Source organism: Pezoporus occidentalis, unplaced genomic scaffold (genome assembly GCF_034315485.1).
Source record: "Pezoporus occidentalis ecotype Australia unplaced genomic scaffold, CSIRO_AGI_Poc_V1 ctg207, whole genome shotgun sequence".
Taxonomy (NCBI): domain Eukaryota; kingdom Metazoa; phylum Chordata; class Aves; order Psittaciformes; family Psittacidae; genus Pezoporus; species Pezoporus occidentalis.
Window position 1 is genome coordinate 310,856 of NW_026913932.1, and position 21,582 is coordinate 332,437.

At 38.5% G+C, this 21,582-nt stretch overlaps 1 protein-coding gene across 1 annotated transcript; it reads right to left on the reverse strand.

The window, feature by feature from the left end:
- Window positions 1–114: 114 nt before the first annotated feature.
- VPS36 (vacuolar protein sorting 36 homolog) lies at window positions 115–21,503 on the reverse strand. The gene is made up of 14 exons (XM_062618923.1): window positions 21,312–21,503; window positions 19,991–20,059; window positions 16,101–16,171; window positions 14,160–14,274; window positions 12,627–12,716; window positions 11,231–11,317; window positions 8,024–8,056; window positions 7,836–7,913; window positions 7,298–7,432; window positions 6,287–6,352; window positions 5,659–5,723; window positions 5,125–5,209; window positions 2,325–2,401; window positions 115–2,243 (listed from the first exon to the last, which is right to left on the reverse strand). Exons 1-14 carry the CDS (start codon window positions 21,405–21,407, stop codon window positions 2,150–2,152), a joined length of 1,161 nt encoding a protein of 386 aa, XP_062474907.1. The 5' UTR covers window positions 21,408–21,503; the 3' UTR covers window positions 115–2,149.
- Window positions 21,504–21,582: the final 79 nt, after the last annotated feature.

Consider the following 21,582-nt stretch of genomic DNA (forward strand, 5'->3'; position numbering starts at 1 on the left):
GCAAAAACATGACATGCTTTAAAAACCTGCCCCATACAACCACAAGATTTTGATGTGTAAAGATTTTAAAGCTCCCCAAAATATTTAGGATGAAAAAAACAACAAAGCAGTCTATTTAAGAAAAATCTTTTCATTTTTATTACTTTCTAGTAGTCATTTTCTCACACGTATATATTTAAATTCTAAACCAGCTATACAATTTACCTCTCAGATTTCTTCCCTGTAGAAAAAAAAAGTCAAAGACAAAACTTGGGAAAGAAAAGCTGGAGAAAGTATCATCATTCTAAATAGGCTGTATTGTTATTGCTTAATTAAGATAATGAAATGCTCAGGGTTGGAGGACAGAGGCTGGGAGCTTTCACTTGGCATCTCCTTTCTGGTTTGTTCTTTCTACAGAAGACATGCCCCCTTGTGGGGAGAGGTTCAGGCCCATAAACCACTGGTCTCCCTCTACAAGTTCGGGTATCAGGCAAAAGAAACAGTTGTCACAAACCAGCTTTTTTCTTCTGAATTTCTCACTTTTCAGTCCCTTCATAGATGTGTGATGCCTGGGGTACCTCACATAGGTCTCTTCTGTGGGTTGTGGAGAGGATGAAGAAAAGCATCAAGCCATAAGGCTCCTGAGGAGATGATACTAGGTGGCGAACACAGTAAGAACAGTGTGGAACTGGTTCCTTCAATTTTGCCAAATACCTTAGTTTTAGCACCTCCATAAAACAGAGGAAAACTGCCCTAAAGGAAAACTGCATAAACATTTGCTTGTGACAAGGGTAGGAGGACACAATTCCCTGGATCTAAATGAGCATCCTATAACCCAAAGTCATCATCACTGAAGGGATCTCTGCACTGAACTCCTCATTGACAGGCTCTTAACCCTTGTCTAAGCTATGGTAATACTGAAGTAGTTCTGAAAGGATGTGCAGGCTCTTAAAAGCCTTTCTCCTCCTTTTTTTGTAGTATCAATTTAGCCATTGTGACCACAGTGTAGTTATTTATGTGCTGTCTTGCCCATAGCCTGCATTAATTTTGTTATTTATTAAAGCTGGTCACTTCAAAATGCCAAAAATGTAAGTGACGTGGATAGTGAACATCCACTTACCGTTATTACCATGACAACAGATCTTCAAGTAATGTAACAACTCCACTGGAGTTATGAAAACTGAGACTATCAAATTGCATTCAGTGTGAACACAGGGTGAGGAATACCAAACAATATGATACCTCATGACTATTAAACACAGGGTGATAGTCTTCTTCCTCCCTTCAATATTGAAAGTATATTAATTTTCATATATAAGTAAGCCGTCTCTCCAAAACAGATAAAGGCTGATGAAACAAACAAATGATCTTTCAATACAAGCAGAAAATAAAACCCAACACATTAAAGAATGGAGTCTAGTAGAGCGACAGGAGGCTACTTTGCTCCACTATGTGAAGAGAAGACAGAGAAAGGGCACCGAAGTGCACCATAATGAGCCAGGAAGGAAGATGGCAAGGGAAGAGAAGGGAGGAAGTCTGTGCTAACAATGCTTCTATCTGAGCTATTAGCATAAGACATTACAAAACAAACACTGCATTTTCTAGATTCACATAACATAGGTTAATCTGTCCAGCAGCAGGTTCCTTCTGTCACAAAGTACAAGAAGCCCAAGGTCCTCTTTTAGAAAACTGTTCATCACTTCAGGGAGAAGGGGTTATGCTACACTAGGTTTGTTCCTTATACCTCGGTACACATCAAAGTCACTTTTCTTATCACTATGGATATATCTAATTTGTTGCTCTAGACATAAACAAACTAGGGTATGCAGTAACCTGTCTTTTGGGTGCTAACCCCCATGGCAGACTACAAGGATATTCTTTTCACTTGTGTGAAATCTTAATCTGACTTCCCTTAACGAGAAACTACAGAACACATCAAACAAAACTTGAAACTTGAGACAATTCACATGCTTCTGACTGATTCCTATTTCCTTTCAGCTCCACGTAAGAGGATTCAGCACATGAAATACCTGAGAACTGCAAAGCATTGCAATGTTCATCACTGTTGCAGTTGAATAACAAAATAACAAATGTAAGGTCAGTTGTTGGAAGGGTTCTGCTCTCTGTTCACTTGCTAAACCGTTACACAACGAATTGTACACAAACTGCATTAGCTTTGTGTCAGAAATAAATTGGGGTAGAATCTCAAGCCTTCCACTGAATCATCTCTGCAAAGATGGCCCATCTTTTCAGCAAGAAGCAGCCTAGAGAAAGCAAAAGAAGACGGCTGTGTTACTGGCAGACACATAGTAGTGAAGGTACTAAACACAGCAAATATTACCGACCTTTCTTTGGCTAAGAGAACAGACATCCCCACCAGCTTAGCAAATTCATCAGCTGTGAGAGAACCCTTTTCAGATACCTGTTACAAAACAAATACACAGATAAACAAACTGGCCTTAAAAGAACAGTCAAGTTCTCTCAGCTCCTGAATCAGGTCTAGCCTTCGGCAGTGATAAACTGGTAAGCAAATCCCTTGTGGAGACAAGCGGTTTGTTTGCATTTTTAAAAAGTACAAATAATTATGAGTATTTCCCCTTACAAATACCTCTTCTTGTGTCCTGGTAAAATTGCCAAGTATAAAGAAAGAAAGTAGAAAAGAGTTAAATCTGTAAAAAAAATATATCACAAAAAAAATATAATTTTTTAAGATACCTTGGGATGAAATGAATGGAAAAACCCGAATAGCTCAGACAGTAGTGTACTGTCACAGCCAGTATTTACACAGCCCAACTATACTAAGTGATTCTGCAAACAGTAAAGCCTAAATGAGAAATAAAAGACCTATCCAGGGCAGATCACAGATTCAGAAATTTAAGTCATCCCAGATGGAAGTGCAGAATTTTGAGTTTCATGTGACTTAAAATATTCCTACTGCCTATAGAAAAATGACCAAACCTCAGTACTCCACCCGATATTACAGCATACTACAGGGCACAGTAAGAGTCCACCATCACATTCAGTTGACACAAAAGATAACTGTTTTTTCAGTCCAGGGACTCAAAACTTTGGCACCATTGTTTCAGCCAGGATAGTTAATGCATGCTAAAATCACAGAATGGTTTGGGTTGGAAGAGACCTTAAAGATCATCCAGTTCCAACGCCCCCTACCATGGGCAGTTGACACCTTCCACTAGACAAGGTTGCTCAAAGCCCTGTCCAACCTGGCCTTGAACACTACCAGGGATGGGGCAGCCACAGCTTCTCTGGGTAGCCTGTGCCAGGGCCTCACCACCCTCACAGTAAAGAACTTCTTAATATCTCATTTAATTCAACCTTTTTTTTTCAGTTTAAAGCCACAAAGATTGCATAGGCAGTATTAAAATATTAGGTGTGAAGTCTAGTCTTACTGCTACTGCATTGAATTTCACAGATAAACGTGTTTTCTTACCCTACAAATCAATAATTCTTCCATTTCTCCACTGATCCAGATGAAGTTGTCATTTCCTGCTTCCCATCTGACTTGGTGGGGAGGAGTCTATTCTGCATCATTCTCAGCAATAGTCTTTTTACAGAAACTCAGATTAAATTAGTCCTAACTTGAGACATTATGAAGCTATGTGATCACATCTGGGTAATGGAAGTCAGCTACACAATTTAATATGCATATGGGTATTATTATTATACTTACCTTTCCTTCCTAAACCACTACTCTTGCCAAGGGTGACTTTGGGTTCCTCTGACCCCCTGTCTTCACCAGCTGCTCAAAACCTCTCTCCTGTCTGAAAGCCTGTGACTTCATTTCTTTTCAGAAGTTTCATGTTACTGTACATGATACATTAAGCACCGGGTGCTTCTGGCCACAAGTCTGATCTTCTCTTATAGGCTAGCCCTCCTCACTCAAATCCTCTCCCTTACATTTTTCTATGGAGTCAGAGTTTCATATTATGAAAATAAAAGAAAAATGGCACTTGGGTAATAAATCCACCATCTGTTGCTTTTTGCTGTTGACCTCATTTGTTATCAAGAAAAGGTTTTTCCTTTCCTTTCAAAGAGATAAGCACTCTTACTGAAGGCACCAAATTAATTAAAACAAAAAATAATCAGAAAAAAGCAACTAAAATGGTTTAAGTGTTTTACTGTCAATATAAGAAAATAAACTGAAAGGACTAACATACATTGAAAGATTTCAGTTTTGATAATTTAGGATGGAATCTTTTAGACAGCTGCATACATTTCTCTCATCTAAAAATCTTTTTGATGAGAGAAAGCTATATGGTAACAATTATACAAAACACACTGAAGAGTCTACCCCACGTATCATGTGAAAAAGTGTCTGTGATAGCTCTGTTTTATCTCGACTGCCCAAGTCAGTCGGTTTTGACTTTGATATTTAAATTTGGATACATTGAATCAGCCTTTATTCAACTTTATGAAAAACAAAAAAAAAAAAATACATCCCACTGTAAAAGACACAGGAAAATGCATCAAATAATGGACTCTATGGATGGACTAATGGACAATACATCCATAGACAATATGTCCATTAGTCCACAGATAATGGACTAATGGACAAATGCAGGACTTTAAAGAGTTCAGAGGTAGCAAGATCACAAAGGTTTACCTCACCAAGCAATTTATACTATTTTTTCCTTAAGCTTAATTATATACGTGCTACTCTCCGAGTGCTCTTCACAGCACCAAAATCAGTACAGGATGTTACACATACATTGTGCTCTTTTATGAAATAAACCCAAGCTAAACAAGAATTAAGAGCTACTTTCACTGCCTACAAGCACACTGTGTACAGTCTGAAGTCCACTTCTGTTAAATTAAGTGCTTAATACATGCCATGGATTCATCCTACAGCACAAAAGATTTAGAGGAAGGCTGAAGGTTAAGGAAGCTTGAAAAGAGATGGAAAAATGCTTTATCCCTTGAGGAGAAAGCAATGACTTCAGATTATTGCCTGCACAGCACTTTGAAGATGAAAAGTGCTATTTTAGTATTACTGTTAGATTTTAAAGTGGAATATTTTGTATTTCAAAACCTCAAAAGGAAATCCTGTACCTTAAGTTTTTATACCTAATGTGTTTAAATTTCCTCAGCACGGTCAGAACACTGAAGGAAATGAAAGACACTTACTGTCTCTAAAGCAGAAGCTACCATTTCCTCTTCATTATGAGACTGGAGTTCAATCACCATCACACCACTGTCAAATATCCGAAGCCTAAAATCCAAAGACAGAGTCAAAGTAACTAAAATCCCTGCTCACATCACCTATGGTCACATTTCTAATGCACCCACATCTATAACCACATTACAAAAGGAAAACAAACACAAATAAAACCCTCTGTAAAATTAACTTAACATTAAAAGTATCTTTAAAAAATCTACAGAGACTGAAAAGAGCAGGGCTTAGTAAACACTTGTCCCAGTCTGAAAAAACTATATTGGAAGTGAAAAAAAATATTGCCTACCTAGCAAAGTAAACCATGGTTAAAAATTTGTATTTTAATGTAGAGAGGATGTTGGAGCATATAGCAGCATTCTTTCAGCAAAGCATAACTTTACTTAAAAAGACAAAAAACAATCTACTGCAGGTAAACTAACTCATCAAAACACCACAGTCTGCCTTGAAGAGTGCCATGTTTTATAAATACATCTGTAAAGCTTTACCTTAGTGGTAGTTTCAGTGACTCAAGCATCTTACAAGCATTTACTAAATCTTCTGGTGACAGCAACTATTAAAATAGTAAAACATACTTATTCACAGCTTGCATTTCAAGTATACACCATAACACCAAAACAAACACTTTTAGTAACAACAGCTATAAAACAGACCAGGCTACACAATACTGTTCTAGCTTTCTTTCTTTGTATTGTGCAGTCTATTTTCTTGGCTTCTATGCTCTTTTCTGTTTCCTGACTATGTGTCCTGTAATAATCCTTCTTGCCCTGTTCACAGAAAAAATTGATCTATTTTGTAAAAACTCCAAACATTCACCATTTTTTAGTTTTCTCCATCCTTCCAGTTTTCTTTCACAATGAAGATGGATTTTCCCTTTTATATGGTATTACAAAAAATAGCATACGTTATAACAATTTGCAGAGGACACATAAAAATTACATGGAAGTGGAGAAGGGAAAATGGTAAAAAACCCCTAAGTTTAATAAAGGGCTGATCACTTCATGCTGTTAGACAGGTAGTGCAAGCAATTGGTAGGGAATATTTTGACCCTTTTCCTTTAATTACCTTATTACTGAAGTGTACTTTATGAAATATTTAATAAACCCAATTTCTCACCTCTAATCCTCGTGCACGATTTACCAGACAGTACACTTCTGTAAGTGACATGATCCCTCCTCGCTCCTGTGTTAAGCACAAGACTGGTAAGAGAAATAGCATTAATCTCATAAACACAGTCTCTCAACTTGCATTTGACTGAACAGGTAAAACAGAGAAGCTCATTGATAGGCCTTAGTGAAAAAAAACCTACCCAGGCAATACTATTTATTTCTGCTGTGTGAGGTAAGTTTTTTATGATGCATCTTCCTGTAATCATTTTAAAACGCAAACCACTGATACTGTAACCCAAATAATGTGAATTACTTTGGTTTTAAAGCAAAGAATAAATCTCAGGAATAAGGAATTTCAATATATGAAATCAATCAATCAATTTACTGTTTTTTTACTTTTCAGACACACTCAGTTTTCTGTTCTCATCATAGTAGGTAGCACACAGCTTTCGCAAGAATACTGTAACATCTATGCTTTTTAGCAGACATATAGCCCTGTAAATTGCAACATGAAATCTAACTTTTTGGTGAGACTCCTGAATTCTCTAATAGCTTCGGATCAATTAAAACATGAGATATTACTAAGGGGGGGCAATCTATGTAATAACTCTGTGCTACATTTGCAAAATGTGTAATTTTGAAGGAGTTTAAAGACTGACTACTTCTATTTTCCAAGTCAGTGTTGTTTCACTCTTTCCTTATAAAAGTAATATTCTGCAGCAATGGATGAAATCAGGGCTGTTCAAACAGAAGAAGGACTGCTAGTATGATTTTCTGAATATCACTGATATTTTGCAAATTAGAACTTGAGTTGCCATTACTCCAAAGAAAAATTTTTACTTACATTTAAGCTTTCTTATTCTGAAAGAGGATATATATTCCTTTCATAAACACTGAATATGAGGCTGTGCTGCTAAATCTGGGGCTTTAAAAAGAGGCACAGTAGTACAGTCAAAACACATTTCTATCAAAATTTAGCAACACATGGAAAATGCTGGTGCAATATTAGGTACTTTACCTCCAATGGTGTCTGCAGTATTCCAGCCAGTTGCTTTGCCAGTTGCATGTGGTACTGTGTACCAGATCCATATGTTTCCCTAGTAACTGGATTAGCTATACCCATACTCAGTAGATAGGACTTGAACCTGATAGTCTAAACAAACAAGTTTAAAAGTACATCACCTAGTGAATGATTCTGGTTTTTAAAAGTCTTTGATTTTATTACTATCATACAGTTTTAATGAATAAATACATTCATTTTACTACCAATAAAGCCAATTACTAGCAAAGAGAAGGGAAGACTTAATACGATTTCTTCTTGACCAGCAGAGCTCAAAAATACAAAAATTTACGCAAAGGCAATAAAATCATTATTTTTAAAAGGGGTCAAAAGACAAGCTAACACTAAACAAGTAAATCCCTTTTACTTTATGTAGAATTAAATCACAAAAAAAAATAATCATGAAGTGTTCTTTATTAACATTACATGTATTAAATGGATAGCTTTTTGCTTTGCATAGGAACACTTCTGTTGACTTTAAAATCAAACAATTTACCTCATCCTCAGTGATATCACCTTGTTTTTCTTTAATCTTATTAGCTATTGACTTGGATAATTCCACCATCTCCTTAGCCTATTAAGAAAGACATATGGATAAGTCAACTTTCAGCTCGACAGTGAAAAGCATGCTTAAAACTGAGAAAACAAGCATAAATCTACTTGGGTAAGTAACATATGCCATACCTTCTCCATTAGTTTGTTGAGATCCTCAAAAGCCTGAAATGAAAAGCAAACAATGCAAATCAGTATAATTACAACATTCAGCTTTATGGATACAGCAAGCTGCCCTTGTCCACTTATCCAAGCTATTCGTAAATACTATATATAATTGCTTGATATGTCTGTGTATATCAGGTTTTAACATCAAAATTACACAATCCATGAACAACAAAGAATGCAGAGAAGAAGCAAACAATCACACACTTTCCTAGTATGTGAACACTAGTTCAATATGAAGTCCATATGATAGGAAGGAACAACAATAACTGAGGCCCAGAAAAGATTAAATTGTCCAAATTTATTATGCTCTCCTAAAGCTGGGGAAGGTTTCTTGATGGTGGTGGTAGGTTTTCTTCCAACAGTTAACCCTCACTCAGGGAGATCTATTGTTTCTGGCCAGCAGCAAGCCAGCTACAGAAGTACTCCTCCTGACAAGACAATTTTCCTCTCATCAGTAGATGTTACTAAATTAGTAAGAAATGGTAATTTCAAATGAGCGAGGAAGAGGGTATATGCTTTAACATGTATGCATGCTTAACTGGAGAGACAACACCTCTGAAAATGTGTGGCAACATCTCTTCATTTAAAAGTGTCATACACTTAGGCAGTGGTTCTACCACGATAAACAAAAACCAGTTCAAAAATGAATTAAATAAGGTTCACGAGACAAACATCAGATTTAAATAAATTAAGATAAAAACTAGATAAAAAATATCCTCTGAAAACTCTAGTTGTCGGATGTAAAATCAAAATGCCTCCCAGAGCAACAGAAAATTACTTATACAAAACAACTTTTTTCTAACCTAAGAAAACTCCTCTTTCAAAAAAAAAAAAAAAATTGCAGTGAACTGGACACCCACCATAGGACCATAGTTACATCAAGTCTATTAAGCTTAGTAAAGCGCTATGGTCTCAAATGCAACAATTCTACAAGTCACAAAAGGCATTTTTAGGCTTAAATAAAACATACTTTAAGAACAAGCTGAAGGTATACTGAAATTCAAAATTTTTAGTAATGAAAACCAACTAGCATTAAGAAATTCATGCTAAGAAAAAAAGAAGAGTTAGCAACTGCATTAAAAAGCAACTCCCTCGTAAACTCAGCAACACAAATTTAGCCTTCTCACCCACTTCTCTCACATACATGACAACACGCCCAGTGAAGGTGGGAGTGATTCCTGAACCTCTTCTGCTAAAGTTTGCCCAACAGCAGCACCCAACTTCTCCAGCCACAAGTAAAGAAGTTAGAGTATGTCAAATGACCAGAGATACATCTTGCCTACAGCTTCCTGCTATTGCTTCTATTGGATTCCTAGCTTACTCTGTCTGATCCCCTACTGGAAAGACACATTTTAGCAGAGTTTGTGCAGGAAGACCCAATTGTTCCCATCTATATTTAGGCGCCTTACTTAGTAGCTTATTGGTCTGAGACTCAACATACGAAGAAGAAAGGGAGATGCTTCCAAGAATGTATAAGGTTGCTTTTCATCTGAACCCCCCCTCCCCATGATGCCACTGTTTCTCCACTAACTGGAGAAGTTTAGGCTCTTAACACTTGGCACCTGAGCTAGGTATCCAGAATTAAGTGTGACAAGCCTAGGTCCAACGTGAGAACAGAAAATATACCACTGTATAACAATAACCTACCACTATTAGAACAAAAGCTCCTCTTTGGAACTTTTTTTCTTACCTCCTAATCTACCAAATTCCATCATTTACTATAGAGTTCCCCATCTCTAATGTAAAACAAAGTCCTTCTGCTGTACTTATATAAGGTATCAACAAAATGTTTTCTAACAAGGCTTTTTCCAGCTTATTTCTAATCTCTATAACCTGCATGAAAACATCACTCATCAAAAGAGCCCTTGATTTAGCTAAATAAACAGCATGCTGTGTCTAACTCCTCCTCTGCCTGACTCACCGAGGGCAGGCCAGGAAACAAAGGGGAATGTGTACACACCTAACAGGAACTTCCTCAGATAAACAAAAGGCTAAAGAACTGGATTCTTATCAGCAGTGAACAGCAGATGCAGGAAGCCTTTTCCTGGAAGCCAGGGCACCATTTTTCAAATTAAGTCATTTACAACATTTAAAGCTGGAGGAAGGCAGGATTTTACAAGTCATGGTTTTCCTCCGTTCATACAACACATATAAATGGATTTCTTTTACTTTCTGACAAAGCTACTAAAGGAAAAAATAACCAGACAATACCTTTTGAACTATATACACATGCACATAACTACAATACCTTTTGAACTACACACAGAACTTCATTCATTACATTCCTCATAAACAGAAAGGAAAACGTTTAATGCTACCAGTATCTGAAAGAACACACAGCCTGCAAAGGTGCTATAATTTTCTTACGTACCAGATCAGTGAATGCCTTTTTCACTGTGGCATACTGAAACCCATAAAGCTTTTCCATGAAAATGAACCTGTTGCATGCAGTTATGTTTCTGCATCAATCTCTACTACCAAGACAGAACCAGCCTATTTTTGAGGATACTGCTCCCTGGTATATATGAAGAAATTAACTGCCTATTGTCCATCAGTACTGGTATCTAAAATTCAACTACTGTGCTGTTTCTGGAGAAAAGGATGGCTCCACCAAGCCCAGGTGTTTCACAAAGATACTTGTAAGATCTTGCTGATGCCTGGACTGTAAAACAGGTTATGGTAACTATAAGACTAAACCCAACATTTAAAACCTGAATATATATAACATTAAAAGCTAACTTCACCACAGTTATGTGCAGACACTTGGATCAGCGTATTTTTCTTAACAGATATTAAATTTTCAATTGAAACCAAAATTAGCTATAAAAACCCCAAACTTGTAATAGCCTCTTTCTGCACGTGCCTTTGTGTCCTGTTTTTCTTGATGAAAAGTTACTGAACTCATATTTCTAATTCTACCAAAATCAATTTTACAAATACACACTTTAGTTTCAAAGAACAGCCTTCTTGAAAGGAACTGCTTAAACGAAGTATCTTTACATATAGTGAAAAACCAGTTAAACAAGGTAAATAACTGTAAATTATACACTCTTGAACAATTCAGACTTCCCAAAAGAAACAATAAATAGTCTCAGTTGCCCCTAAAAGAAAATGTGAATGAATGTAAATGGTTCAGACAGGTGTTTGACCTTGAAAATTCAGTGTATTTACCTCGGAAATGTTTTTGTCAGTCTCTTTTCTCTTTTCCTCCAATTTCCTTTCGATCCCTACAATTCCTACAGCCCTTATTCTTCCTGCCTGCAAAAGAAAATAATGAAAGGAATAAAAATAGGAAATGCTAAGTTTTCTCATCCGCCTCTCTGTGAAAAACCTTACATTATAAGACAGGAAATGTTCCCCCAAAGAGCTAGTATTATGTATACAATATTTCATCTATTTCGTGAAAAAATATTTTTTAAACCAGTGCAAAAAAACACACAGTAAGTGTAAAACATGTATGAATTTGCTGTAGTAGACAGATAATAGATTATTTTATTGAAGCTATTAATATGAAGATGCTTAATAGCCTGATCTCGACTGATCATCACAGCTCATCTCAATTAAAGCCTCCCAGTCCATATGAACATCCATATGAGACCTGTGGAAATACGTATCTAAACATGATTATCTCAAGAAATCTATCCTGAAAAAACATAGCCATAGAAACATGATGCTAAGTACAGTCTAATTTACACTGTTGAGAGATATCAGAATGGAGGTGATGGTGAACCTTTCACTTGACGCCAAATGCATTTTAGAAAGGCTGGTACCTAAGTTACAGTGGTGCCATCCCACAGACCTCTGACTGCAAAGCTTACCACTACTGTTAACCATTTGCTATGGTTTAATAATAAGAACAAGAGGTAAGGCATTCTCATTAAGTGATTCTTGACACAGGCTTCCCCATCAGTCCAAATGCAACAAAATTTATAGGTACTACATTTACAAAGAACATATGTGATTAGTCACTGAACAATCTTTAAATCATTACTTTGTTCATGTAGTACTACATGAAACAACATCTACATGTTTATCACAGTTTATAACCTAGAAGTATAAAGACAGATAAAGAAGGCAATTTAACATGGCAGAGATTCTCCATAACCACTGTCCATTTAGAACACAAAGAATTAAATAGATTCTAGAGAGTTATATAAAAATTACGTGTTGTATATTTGACTTCCAGCCACAAAAAAATAAAACGTAAATCACAACTAAAACCAAAAATCTTTCAGCTTCATTCGATCACTCATGCTGAATAAAAATGTATGCAAATATGTATAATATTGGCACAACTGTGTGTGTATGTGTGTCACTACACTAAAAAAACTGATCTCATTCAAGTCTAAACACACTCAAGAAAGAGATGGTAAAATGTTCTCTATCAGGTGAAAAATGCAAAGGAGGAACTAATTTGTTCCAGTGAAGAAACAGGCAAAGTAAAGCTGAATTTCCACTTGTACCCATGATGTTGGTTAGAGAGACATGCCAGCTGCAGTATAAGGGGACAACAAGAAGTGGAACCAAGAGATTACATACAGATTCTGCTCGGCAGCTCTGCAAATACCTGTGGGTCCCTGTTAACTTGAATGGTCTGACCAGTAGGCATGTTCTCCCATCTCCTTTGTGTCATTTCTTCAGATAATCGTCTATAGAACTGCAAGCATTAAAGAGTGACAACTCAGTTTCATAAACCGTGTGGAGTACTTCTGGATACTTCTAGCATCTTGGTGGTAGACTAAATAAATTTCACTGTCAGACAAAGCATGGTCACACCTACCCATCCACAGTACAACATTCATTATCAGGAAATTCTTAATGTCCAATCTTCAAAAACACATGCATTAGTGGAGGAGCCATGTAGTTACAAGTTAAACTTGCTTAAGTACTTCTATTGTAAAATATTTTCTTCAGATATTCAAAAATGTTCCAAAACATGCTAAAGTTAAAAATGTCAAGGTTTGCTTAAGGGCATGCTTTTAAATGGAAGGGAAGCTGAACAATACGATTACTATTGATTTGTTAGTTCAGCCGTATAAAGAAAACCACACAGATCAATTACACTTATTTGTTTACTGCTAATAACAGAATGTGGCATTAGTTAATAGTAAGTGTATCCCACTGACCAAAATCCAGAAACAAAACCCATTCCCTTCTTATGGTCGTTCAGGGTTCACAGGAAAGCATTCCAAATTTATAAAGAAAAGATCTGGAGTGTAATTGATATGCTGGGGAAGGAACCAGTAAGCATTGTATGTTTGATTTTCAGACATGAACATCAACATGAAAATAAACAAGGTTACAATTAGGCAAAACACCAAAACAATTATAACAAAGCATAAATCTATGCTCATCCTGAACCGAAAACTGCTCACAAAGCAATGAATGAGGCTAATCAAGCACATGCGTTTGTAAGGCATTTATAAGTAATTCCAAGTTGAAAATCTGATATCAAAGTTAAAGTTCTCAGTCTCTTCAAGTGAGGATCATATACTGCAAGATTTATTTACAGAGTGTGATTTCTTCACAATTTTTAGGATAAGCCTTCTTTTAAAAATAGAGCATGTTTTTTTTTCCAGCCTGCTCAAAGCCTTTGAAATTCAGTGTAGATAAAAATAAATTAAAGATTTGTAAGGCATAAAATGAAACAAAGCTCTGAGGCAACAGAAAGTATTCAGCACTAAAATTAGAGTGATGATTAGGAGTAAGTTGCATGATTCCTGTTCAGTAAAGCATTAAGTACAAAGAAACATCTTTTATTCTGTTAAACATTTAACAGATTTTGGAGATGTCATTCTGGAAAATCCTGTGGTCAATTTAAAAGATTTAAAAAAGAAGTGTAACATTACATTAAAAGTACTAACATAAGAAAAAAAGCCTAATAATGCTTCTTAACATTTCTAGAACTCTATGTGTGTGATTTAATCAAAGTATAGAACTCTGAAGCCTCGTAACGTTTGTGTTCAAAAAGGATGTATTGAAAAAGCTCCACCTCAAAGGCAAACATGGAAAGATCATGGAAAATTATCACTAACACAGCAAGAGGAGAAAAGCATGTCCAAAGATCTGATGTGCTGGGCTTGCATGGTACAAAACTTACCTCAATCTGCCCATGTTCTTTGAAAGAAAGTTTTATGTAGGAATATTTGCTGCTTTGGAATGGACCAGGCTCTTTGTTTGAAGAAGCAGGATGAAGATGAACCACTATTTTAGCACTAAGAAAAAGGAAAGAGAAGTGGCAACTTTCTGTAATATCTAAAAAAAATTTTCTATGATCAAAGTTGACTATTTAATCAAAACTTTTATTAACTTTATCTCACATAGGTGCTGAAGTACGTCAATAATGCTTTATGACTGTGCATTAACATTTAAGTATTCTGACTAAATACTATAGATCTTGCATGAAAACAACTTCTGAAACATCTCAAAAATTTAAAAAGTATGCACCACCAACTCCTAAAAAAAGATAAATTTGACAAATTTGTACATTTGAAGTAGCAAATTCTGAAAAACCTTTTAGTTATGATAAAAACTAGTATTTGAGATGGCTTTTGACTTGCAGTAACTACTGCCAAAATACAGTATCTCTGTCACAGGAAAACAAAAGGTCTCAGTATTACATTTAATCTATCCCACTTGGATCCCACTTGCAAACACTGCATGTCAATTTGTCCAAAACCAACATTCAAAGGTAACATGCATGGAAATAACAGTCTAAAACGACACCTACCACCAAAACAAACCTTGCGATAGCATTTTTTTAGGAACATAACAGACTGCTATCACAGCACGACTGTAAATCCACCGTTCCCATTTCATTGTACTGATACTTATTCAAGGGTCTTTATTAGTGAATTACCTGATTTCTTCTGGAAACCCTCAGATATTACCTCACCCATTCTGTAGGCTGCAAGCAGCTGTCAACTACATATATATATCTGCATTATTTTTTTTCTCTTTTTCTTGTGAAACTTAGAATCACAGAATTATTTAGTCTGGAAAAGACTTTTAAGATCACCAAGTCAAACTGTTAACCCAGCACTGCCAAGTCCACCACTAAACCATGTCACATCTACAGGCTGCCCAGGGATGGTGACACAACCACTTCTCTGGGCAGCCTGTTCCAACACTTGAGAACCTTTTTGGTGATGGAAGTTATTCTTCATAGCCAAGTTAAACCTCCTCTGGCACAACTTGAGGCCATTTCCTCTTGTCCTGTTGCTTCTTAACTGTGAGAAGAGACTAACACCCACCTCGCTACAACCTCCTTTCAGAAAGAGAGTGGCAGGCTCCTTTTCTTCAGGCTAAACAACCCCAGTTCCCTCAGCCACTGCTCATTAGATTTGTGCTCCAGACCCTTCACCAGCTTCATTGTCCTTCTCTCAACCCACTCCAGCACCTCAATGCCTTTCTTGCAGTGAGGGGCCCAGAACTGAACACAGTATTCAGGATGCAGCCTCACCAGTGCCAAGACAATCACTTCTCTGGTCCTGCTGGCTACACTATTTCTGGTACAGGCCAGGATGCTCTTGGCATTCTTGGCCACCTGGGCATGCTGCTGGCTTATACACTTCTTTATACACATACCATACTGAGTTAGTTATTCAAGTAAGTGGAAACACTTGAGTTCTTTCTAACTATTGCTAGCATTTCCACATTCAAAATCACTCATATGGTCATGAAAAAACGTGTAATACATGGCAGTTTCTATCCCCAACCAGTTCTGTGGCACAAAAGACTAGAATTAGCTTTCAAATTTAGATCCAGAAAAATCACTGTTGCCATTTATGACTAATCAAATCTAAGCTAGAACACATACTTGCTTAGCGATTACAGGAAAGTTATTTAACAAATCACATCAGACACTCTTTTGTCATGACTCTTACACATTTGACCTCAAGTGAGGCAAGAAGGTCTTTGTAGCTGTCAGTCTGGAAACTTAGATTGCAAATGGAACCTACCATGAATTAATATATAATCTTGGGTACCTCACATAACATGCATGTGCAAACTATCAATCTGAAAAAGACAATGACCTTACCTTTTTCCTATCCCAGCTGCTTGCTCTTCAATAAAGACGACCTGAGACAGAGGTACAGCAATGCAGCACTCCTGGAATAATCAATGCAAATACAAATAAAATTAAAGAAAGTCAACCGTATCCTGGGCTGCATCAAAAGGAATGTGACCAGCAGGTCAAAGGAGATGGTCCTGCCCCTCTACTCTGCTCTCTTGAGACCTCACTTGAAGTATTGTGTGCAGTTCTGGTGTCTTCAACATAAAAAGGACATGGAACTGTTGGAACAAGTCCAGAGGAGGGCCACGAGGATGATCAAGGGATTGAAGCACCTCCCATATGAAGACAGGCTGAGAAAGTTGGGGCTGTTCAGCCTGGGGAAGAGAAGGCTGTGTGGAGACCTCATAGCAGCCTTCCAGTATCTGAAGAGGGCCTATAGGGATGCTGGGGAGGGACTCTTCATTAGGGACTGTAGTGCCAGGGCAAGGGGCAAAGGGTTAAAACTTAAACAGGGGAAGCTTAGATTGGATATAAGGAGGAAGTTCGTTACTGCAAGGGTGGTGAGCACTGGAATGGGTTGCCCAAGGAAGTTGTGAATGCTCTATCCCTGGTGGTGTTCAAGGCCAGGTTGGACGGAGCCTTGGGTGACATAGTTTAGTGTGAGGTGTCCCTGCCCATGGCAGGGGGGTTGGAACTAGATGATCTTAAGGTCCTTTCCAACCCTAACTATTCTATGATTCTAAAGACATATCCTGCCTACTTTTAACACCTCATTCATAGAAGGACTCAGGAATTTAACAAGTCTTTGGTATCTAAGTTCAAAACTTCCACACTAAAATTTTGACACTACTGCAGCTTATCCCTGAATGAACAATACTTATGGGTTCTTAACATTTTTGCATTGATATTTGGGAGCTAAAATAGTATCTAAAAGCACCAGTCTTTTGTGCTTTTGTTGAATATTTAAACAGCTAGACTATCCTCCAAGTGGAAGAGGAATTTCTCCACCTATCCCACACCCACTGACTTAATCCAGTACTTGATGCATCTCAGCACACATTTAGTGGACTGTGCTTTAGACAAAACAAAGCAGACCAAGAAACAAGACTGTACCCATCTGTGGGAGAATAGGCTAAACTTATATGCTTGAGATAGAAATTGCTCAGGGGGGTGATTCAACAAAGCACCTAATTAGGTGCCTGGTCTTGTTTTGGTGAATATCCTTTGGTGAACATCATCTTCTGCAACACAGCTTGGTGACTGACGGTCACCCACGATACAGGAAGCATAAGTTGTGCTCCCTCTTGGAACCTCTCTCTTCCATCTGCCAAGAAGCTGTGCCTAACACCAAGCTATAATGAACACCATTACAGGGCCCTCTCAATCCCTACTACAAAAATTGTTCCTCTGCATGGAATAATTAAATACTCATTAAATTGGAGATTAGCAAAGCAGATATGCAGAGACTTTAACTAATGAGTAAATCCATCATTAGGAAAGAACATGGGTTGCACTTTCTGTTACAAAACCTCTTAATACAAGCTATCTAGATCCTTCTGTGGCTCCAGATTCTACAGCCATTACAGAAAAGAGTTACTGCTTGGCAAAATGCTCACATAGTTCTGGACACTTTAAACACAGGCAAAATGATACTTCTGTTAAAAAAAGGTTTTGAACATGCCAAAAGAGTCCAACCATATGTAGCATGTATACTGTCAAACTGATTGATTCATTTAGTTCACAGCTAGGAAGTTATGAACTTAATGCAAGCATAATGTCTTAGAATCACCCCTTTCTGGTGAGAGAAGCAATACAAAAAGAGAGATGTGTTAAAAATGCTGTTTATTTGGGATTTTTTCCTAATGTCTCATACTCACATTATGCATGATTTTATCACTTAAAATGTTGTACAGATATAGCTATGTAATAAACGTGCAAGATTTACTTTTGTTTTTTTTTTCCCTCTGCAAATCTCTGTATTTTTGATACTGTTCAACTGCAGGTGGTATGTAACAACAGCAGCCATAAAACACAACTGTTTGGCTTTGTACAACGGTTTGCTATGTTAACCCAATGACAAGTGCCTCATTTATTACTCAAGTCTGCTGACACACCAAAAAAAAAAAAAAAAGGAACTCTCTACAGGTTTATTCTGGGTATGCTAGGTAAGGTTTCTAAGGCTGATGTTATATCACAGCTGAAATTAGCCAACAACTCACCATGAAAATAAAAGGGCACTGTGCTACCCATGTTTCAGTCCTAAGAGCGTGAAAAAGAAGCAGCTTGATTTACCACACCAGTGATCTATATTTGTCCCTGACGAGAACTGGGTAATTTCTGCCAACATCCTGGACACATATTTCTGCCCTGTCTGTTAATCAAGCCTGGAACTTGTCAAAATCTTTGCTGAAACTTGAAACTATTTTTTTTATTCTCAAAGGTTCTTCTCTGTTGATTTAGCAAATTCATCTACCTGGGAAGAGTACAAGAAACCATGTGGCCTAGGAGCAGGGTGAGAGGTCAGGAAAAAGAGACAAATGTCATCCTTTTGTGGGGAAGGAGAGAACAGGGATATGGACAGTTGCAAGACTTGCTGAAACCATAATGCTTAATGTTACTCCAAGCAAGCAAAATGTCCAAGCCAGAAGATTAGAAGCAGTGCATGTTGCAGTACATGCCCACCTCTCAAAAAGAGATGCACAGATAAGTAATCTCACGCTGACAGTACCCAAACCAAAAAGTTAGTTTACAGAGAATAGGTCATGGTCTGGACAATCAACCCCCAACTTGTTTAACAACAACCCCACCCCGGGACCAGCTCTCAAAACATATTGAAAAATTAGTACTAAAAATAGTTCTGCTGTTCCTGTAAACAATCTGTAAAGAAAAAATATATCGCTTTGCCAAATTAAGAACATCCTCAGTGACTTTACCTTCAGAAGGCTCTAAGTAGTTCCCTGCTCTGGAGCAAGGATGTGGTATTTGGTAGGGAGAGGCTTCTGGGTGCGAGATGTGCTTCAGCTATCCTTGCTTAAACTAGCCCAGTGGAATATAATTTGCCTTTAAAAAGCTGTCATCTGAACATGCTCTGTCTAAATTTTGGCTTCCAGGGCTAAGTTTCTAAAATACTGTGTCTAAAACAAGCATAATCGAACCTGGTTCAGATTAGGACTTCTCCTTAACTGCAACTGTGAAATGGTGCATGCTGTCACAGTCTACTTAGAGTTTTGCATGTGTTTTGTCTTCAATTTCAGCCTGCAATCTCAGTCTGTGGCTTCAGCAGCAGTATTGCTACACTGCAGTTCTGATTGTCACCTGAGCTCTGAGTCAGCTCTCCATAGCAGTACAGACAGATGTTCTGGCTTCTTGAAGGGATGGTTCAGCGCAGGAACAAGCACTTGGGAAGGTAAAACCCAGAGAAAACAATACTGCCACAAACCACATCCCATTAGCAAGTCATGGCATGGTGGAAGCAGAAGACAGGGAAACTTGGACTTGAAAGCAGTGAGGAAGAAAAGGTCTTGCTGGACAAGGAGTATGGGAGAGGAGTTAATATGATGATCTGCCTGACACATTCAACATCAGTCTTAAATCCAACACGTCTTAGTGTATGAGAGCAGACTCTTCTGTTCTATTTCTGTTCTGCAGAAAAGGAAAATCTGTATGATTCATTCCCATCCCTCCTCATCTCTGCATGATTATTTTATTAAAGCAGAATTGGGTGAAAGATCATTCCTGAACGTAACTTTCTTTCTACTGTGAGGCAAAAAACGGACTACACTTCTAATACAAAACACTCACAAAGGGAAGAAAAACCTCCTCTCCATGTGCAGTCTCTTCAGTGGCAAACTATCTGTTGTTTATTATGGCATTTACAATTGAATAGCATAGAAAGAGACAAAAGTAGGACTTACATGATTCTTCTGGTCCCTCCAAAGTAGCCTGTGTGTGCTAAGCAGTAATACTCCACTATCAAATTTTACCTAAACAGGAAAAATTAAACATATCAACAACAAATTTAACCAGTAAAATGCATAAATACTCATCTTGAAAACATTACACATTACCACAACACAGCGATCAGATGCAACAAGCCAATATTTTGAGAGCACTTTCTTTTTTTTCAGAAAACACAATAAATCAAGTTTAGGAAACAATGGAGAAATTAGTATAAAAGGCCTAGATGGATATACACAAACTTCCTTTTTCAACTACATAAATTTTCCCCCTAGGATATCCTGAAAGATCCTCCCTCCATATGTGCAAGATACACAAACATTCTTAAATATCATGTTTTAAACAGGGCTATTGGCTTTGGAACACTACGTGTTGACAAAGAAAGTGGAAGTTATACAAAAAAGCAGCGCCACCTACACTATACAGACGCTATGCACAGTCTGAAATCTTCCGATCACACGAGTATTGCTTGTTTAGAAGTTCTTTATTTATCAGACAGCAATCACTATGTGAGAAATGTGCGTTAGCAAATTGCTTCCTACGCAAAACCTCAGGCAGCTTTTTATGAGGGTATGCAACTACTGCCATGTGATAAAAATAAGAAATCAAGAGTTTAGTCCAGCATTGAAGCAAAGCAGTAAGTGGGTAGGCTCGGATATTGATAGAATCACAGAATATCAGATTGCAAGAGACCTCGATGATCATCTGGTCCCATCTTCTCAGGTAAAGCTTGGCCTGGACTATATGCCCCAGCACCCTGTCCAACGATGCAAGAGAGCACCCTTCAGGAGCAGAGCTAGAAGGCATTTTACATCTACCGGGATGACACAGGTGTGAATTGTACGACACGTATACATGACATCAAAGAAGTGCTCAGCCCTGACACGGGAAGTGACAGCCCACATAGGGGACACCATGACAGTGTCACCAGCTACACATGCCCAGCAGTGCGCCCGTGTGGCACACGCCGCTCGAGCCCCTTCTCAGCCACAAAGCCTGGATCACCTCCCTAACAGTCCTCTCCCTGGGCCGGACCCCGGAGCAATCAGTACTGTCCTCTCTCAGCGCTGACGGATTCTCCGCCTGCAGCCGGAGCCCCCTCTCACGCCTCGCCTCCTCGCGTCCCGTGTCCCCCCCCCCCCCCGGATACTACCCGCAGCCACGTCCCCCACCGCCGCCCGCCTTGGCCGGCGTCCACGGCCGAGACGTTTTCCCCCCTCCCCCTGCTCGCTGGGCCTAGCAGGGCCGCGGGGCCCCGAGCGGGAGCGCTCCCGTCACCTTCTCCTCCCCGTCGTAGAGGCGCACGCCGCGCTGCTGCACCACCAGCGTCTCCCCCAGCTCCAGCAACCCGCTGGTCCACGAGAACCTGTCCATGTCTCAGCCCCTTCCCTTCCCTCGCTCTCGGCAGAGCAGGCCGCAGCCGCGGCCGCCGCTCCCCGCCCGCAGCCGCCGTCACAGCAGGGCCTATCCTCGGCAGCCCCGCGCCCCCTAGCGGCCGCCTGAGGGCGCGCCGCCATTTTCCCGCCGCGGCAGGAGTACCCGCCCAACG

Coding starts and splice junctions, on each gene's coding strand:
- VPS36 (XM_062618923.1), bottom strand. CDS start 21,407: ATGGACAGGTTCTCGTGGACCAGCGGGTTGCTGGAGCTGGGGGAGACG. Junction 16,172..19,990: donor GGAGGGACCAGAAGAATCAT/GTAAGTCCTACT, acceptor TGATTATTCCAG/GAGTGCTGCATTGCTGTACC. Junction 2,244..2,324: donor GTTCTCTTAGCCAAAGAAAG/GTCGGTAATATT, acceptor TGCTTTCTCTAG/GCTGCTTCTTGCTGAAAAGA.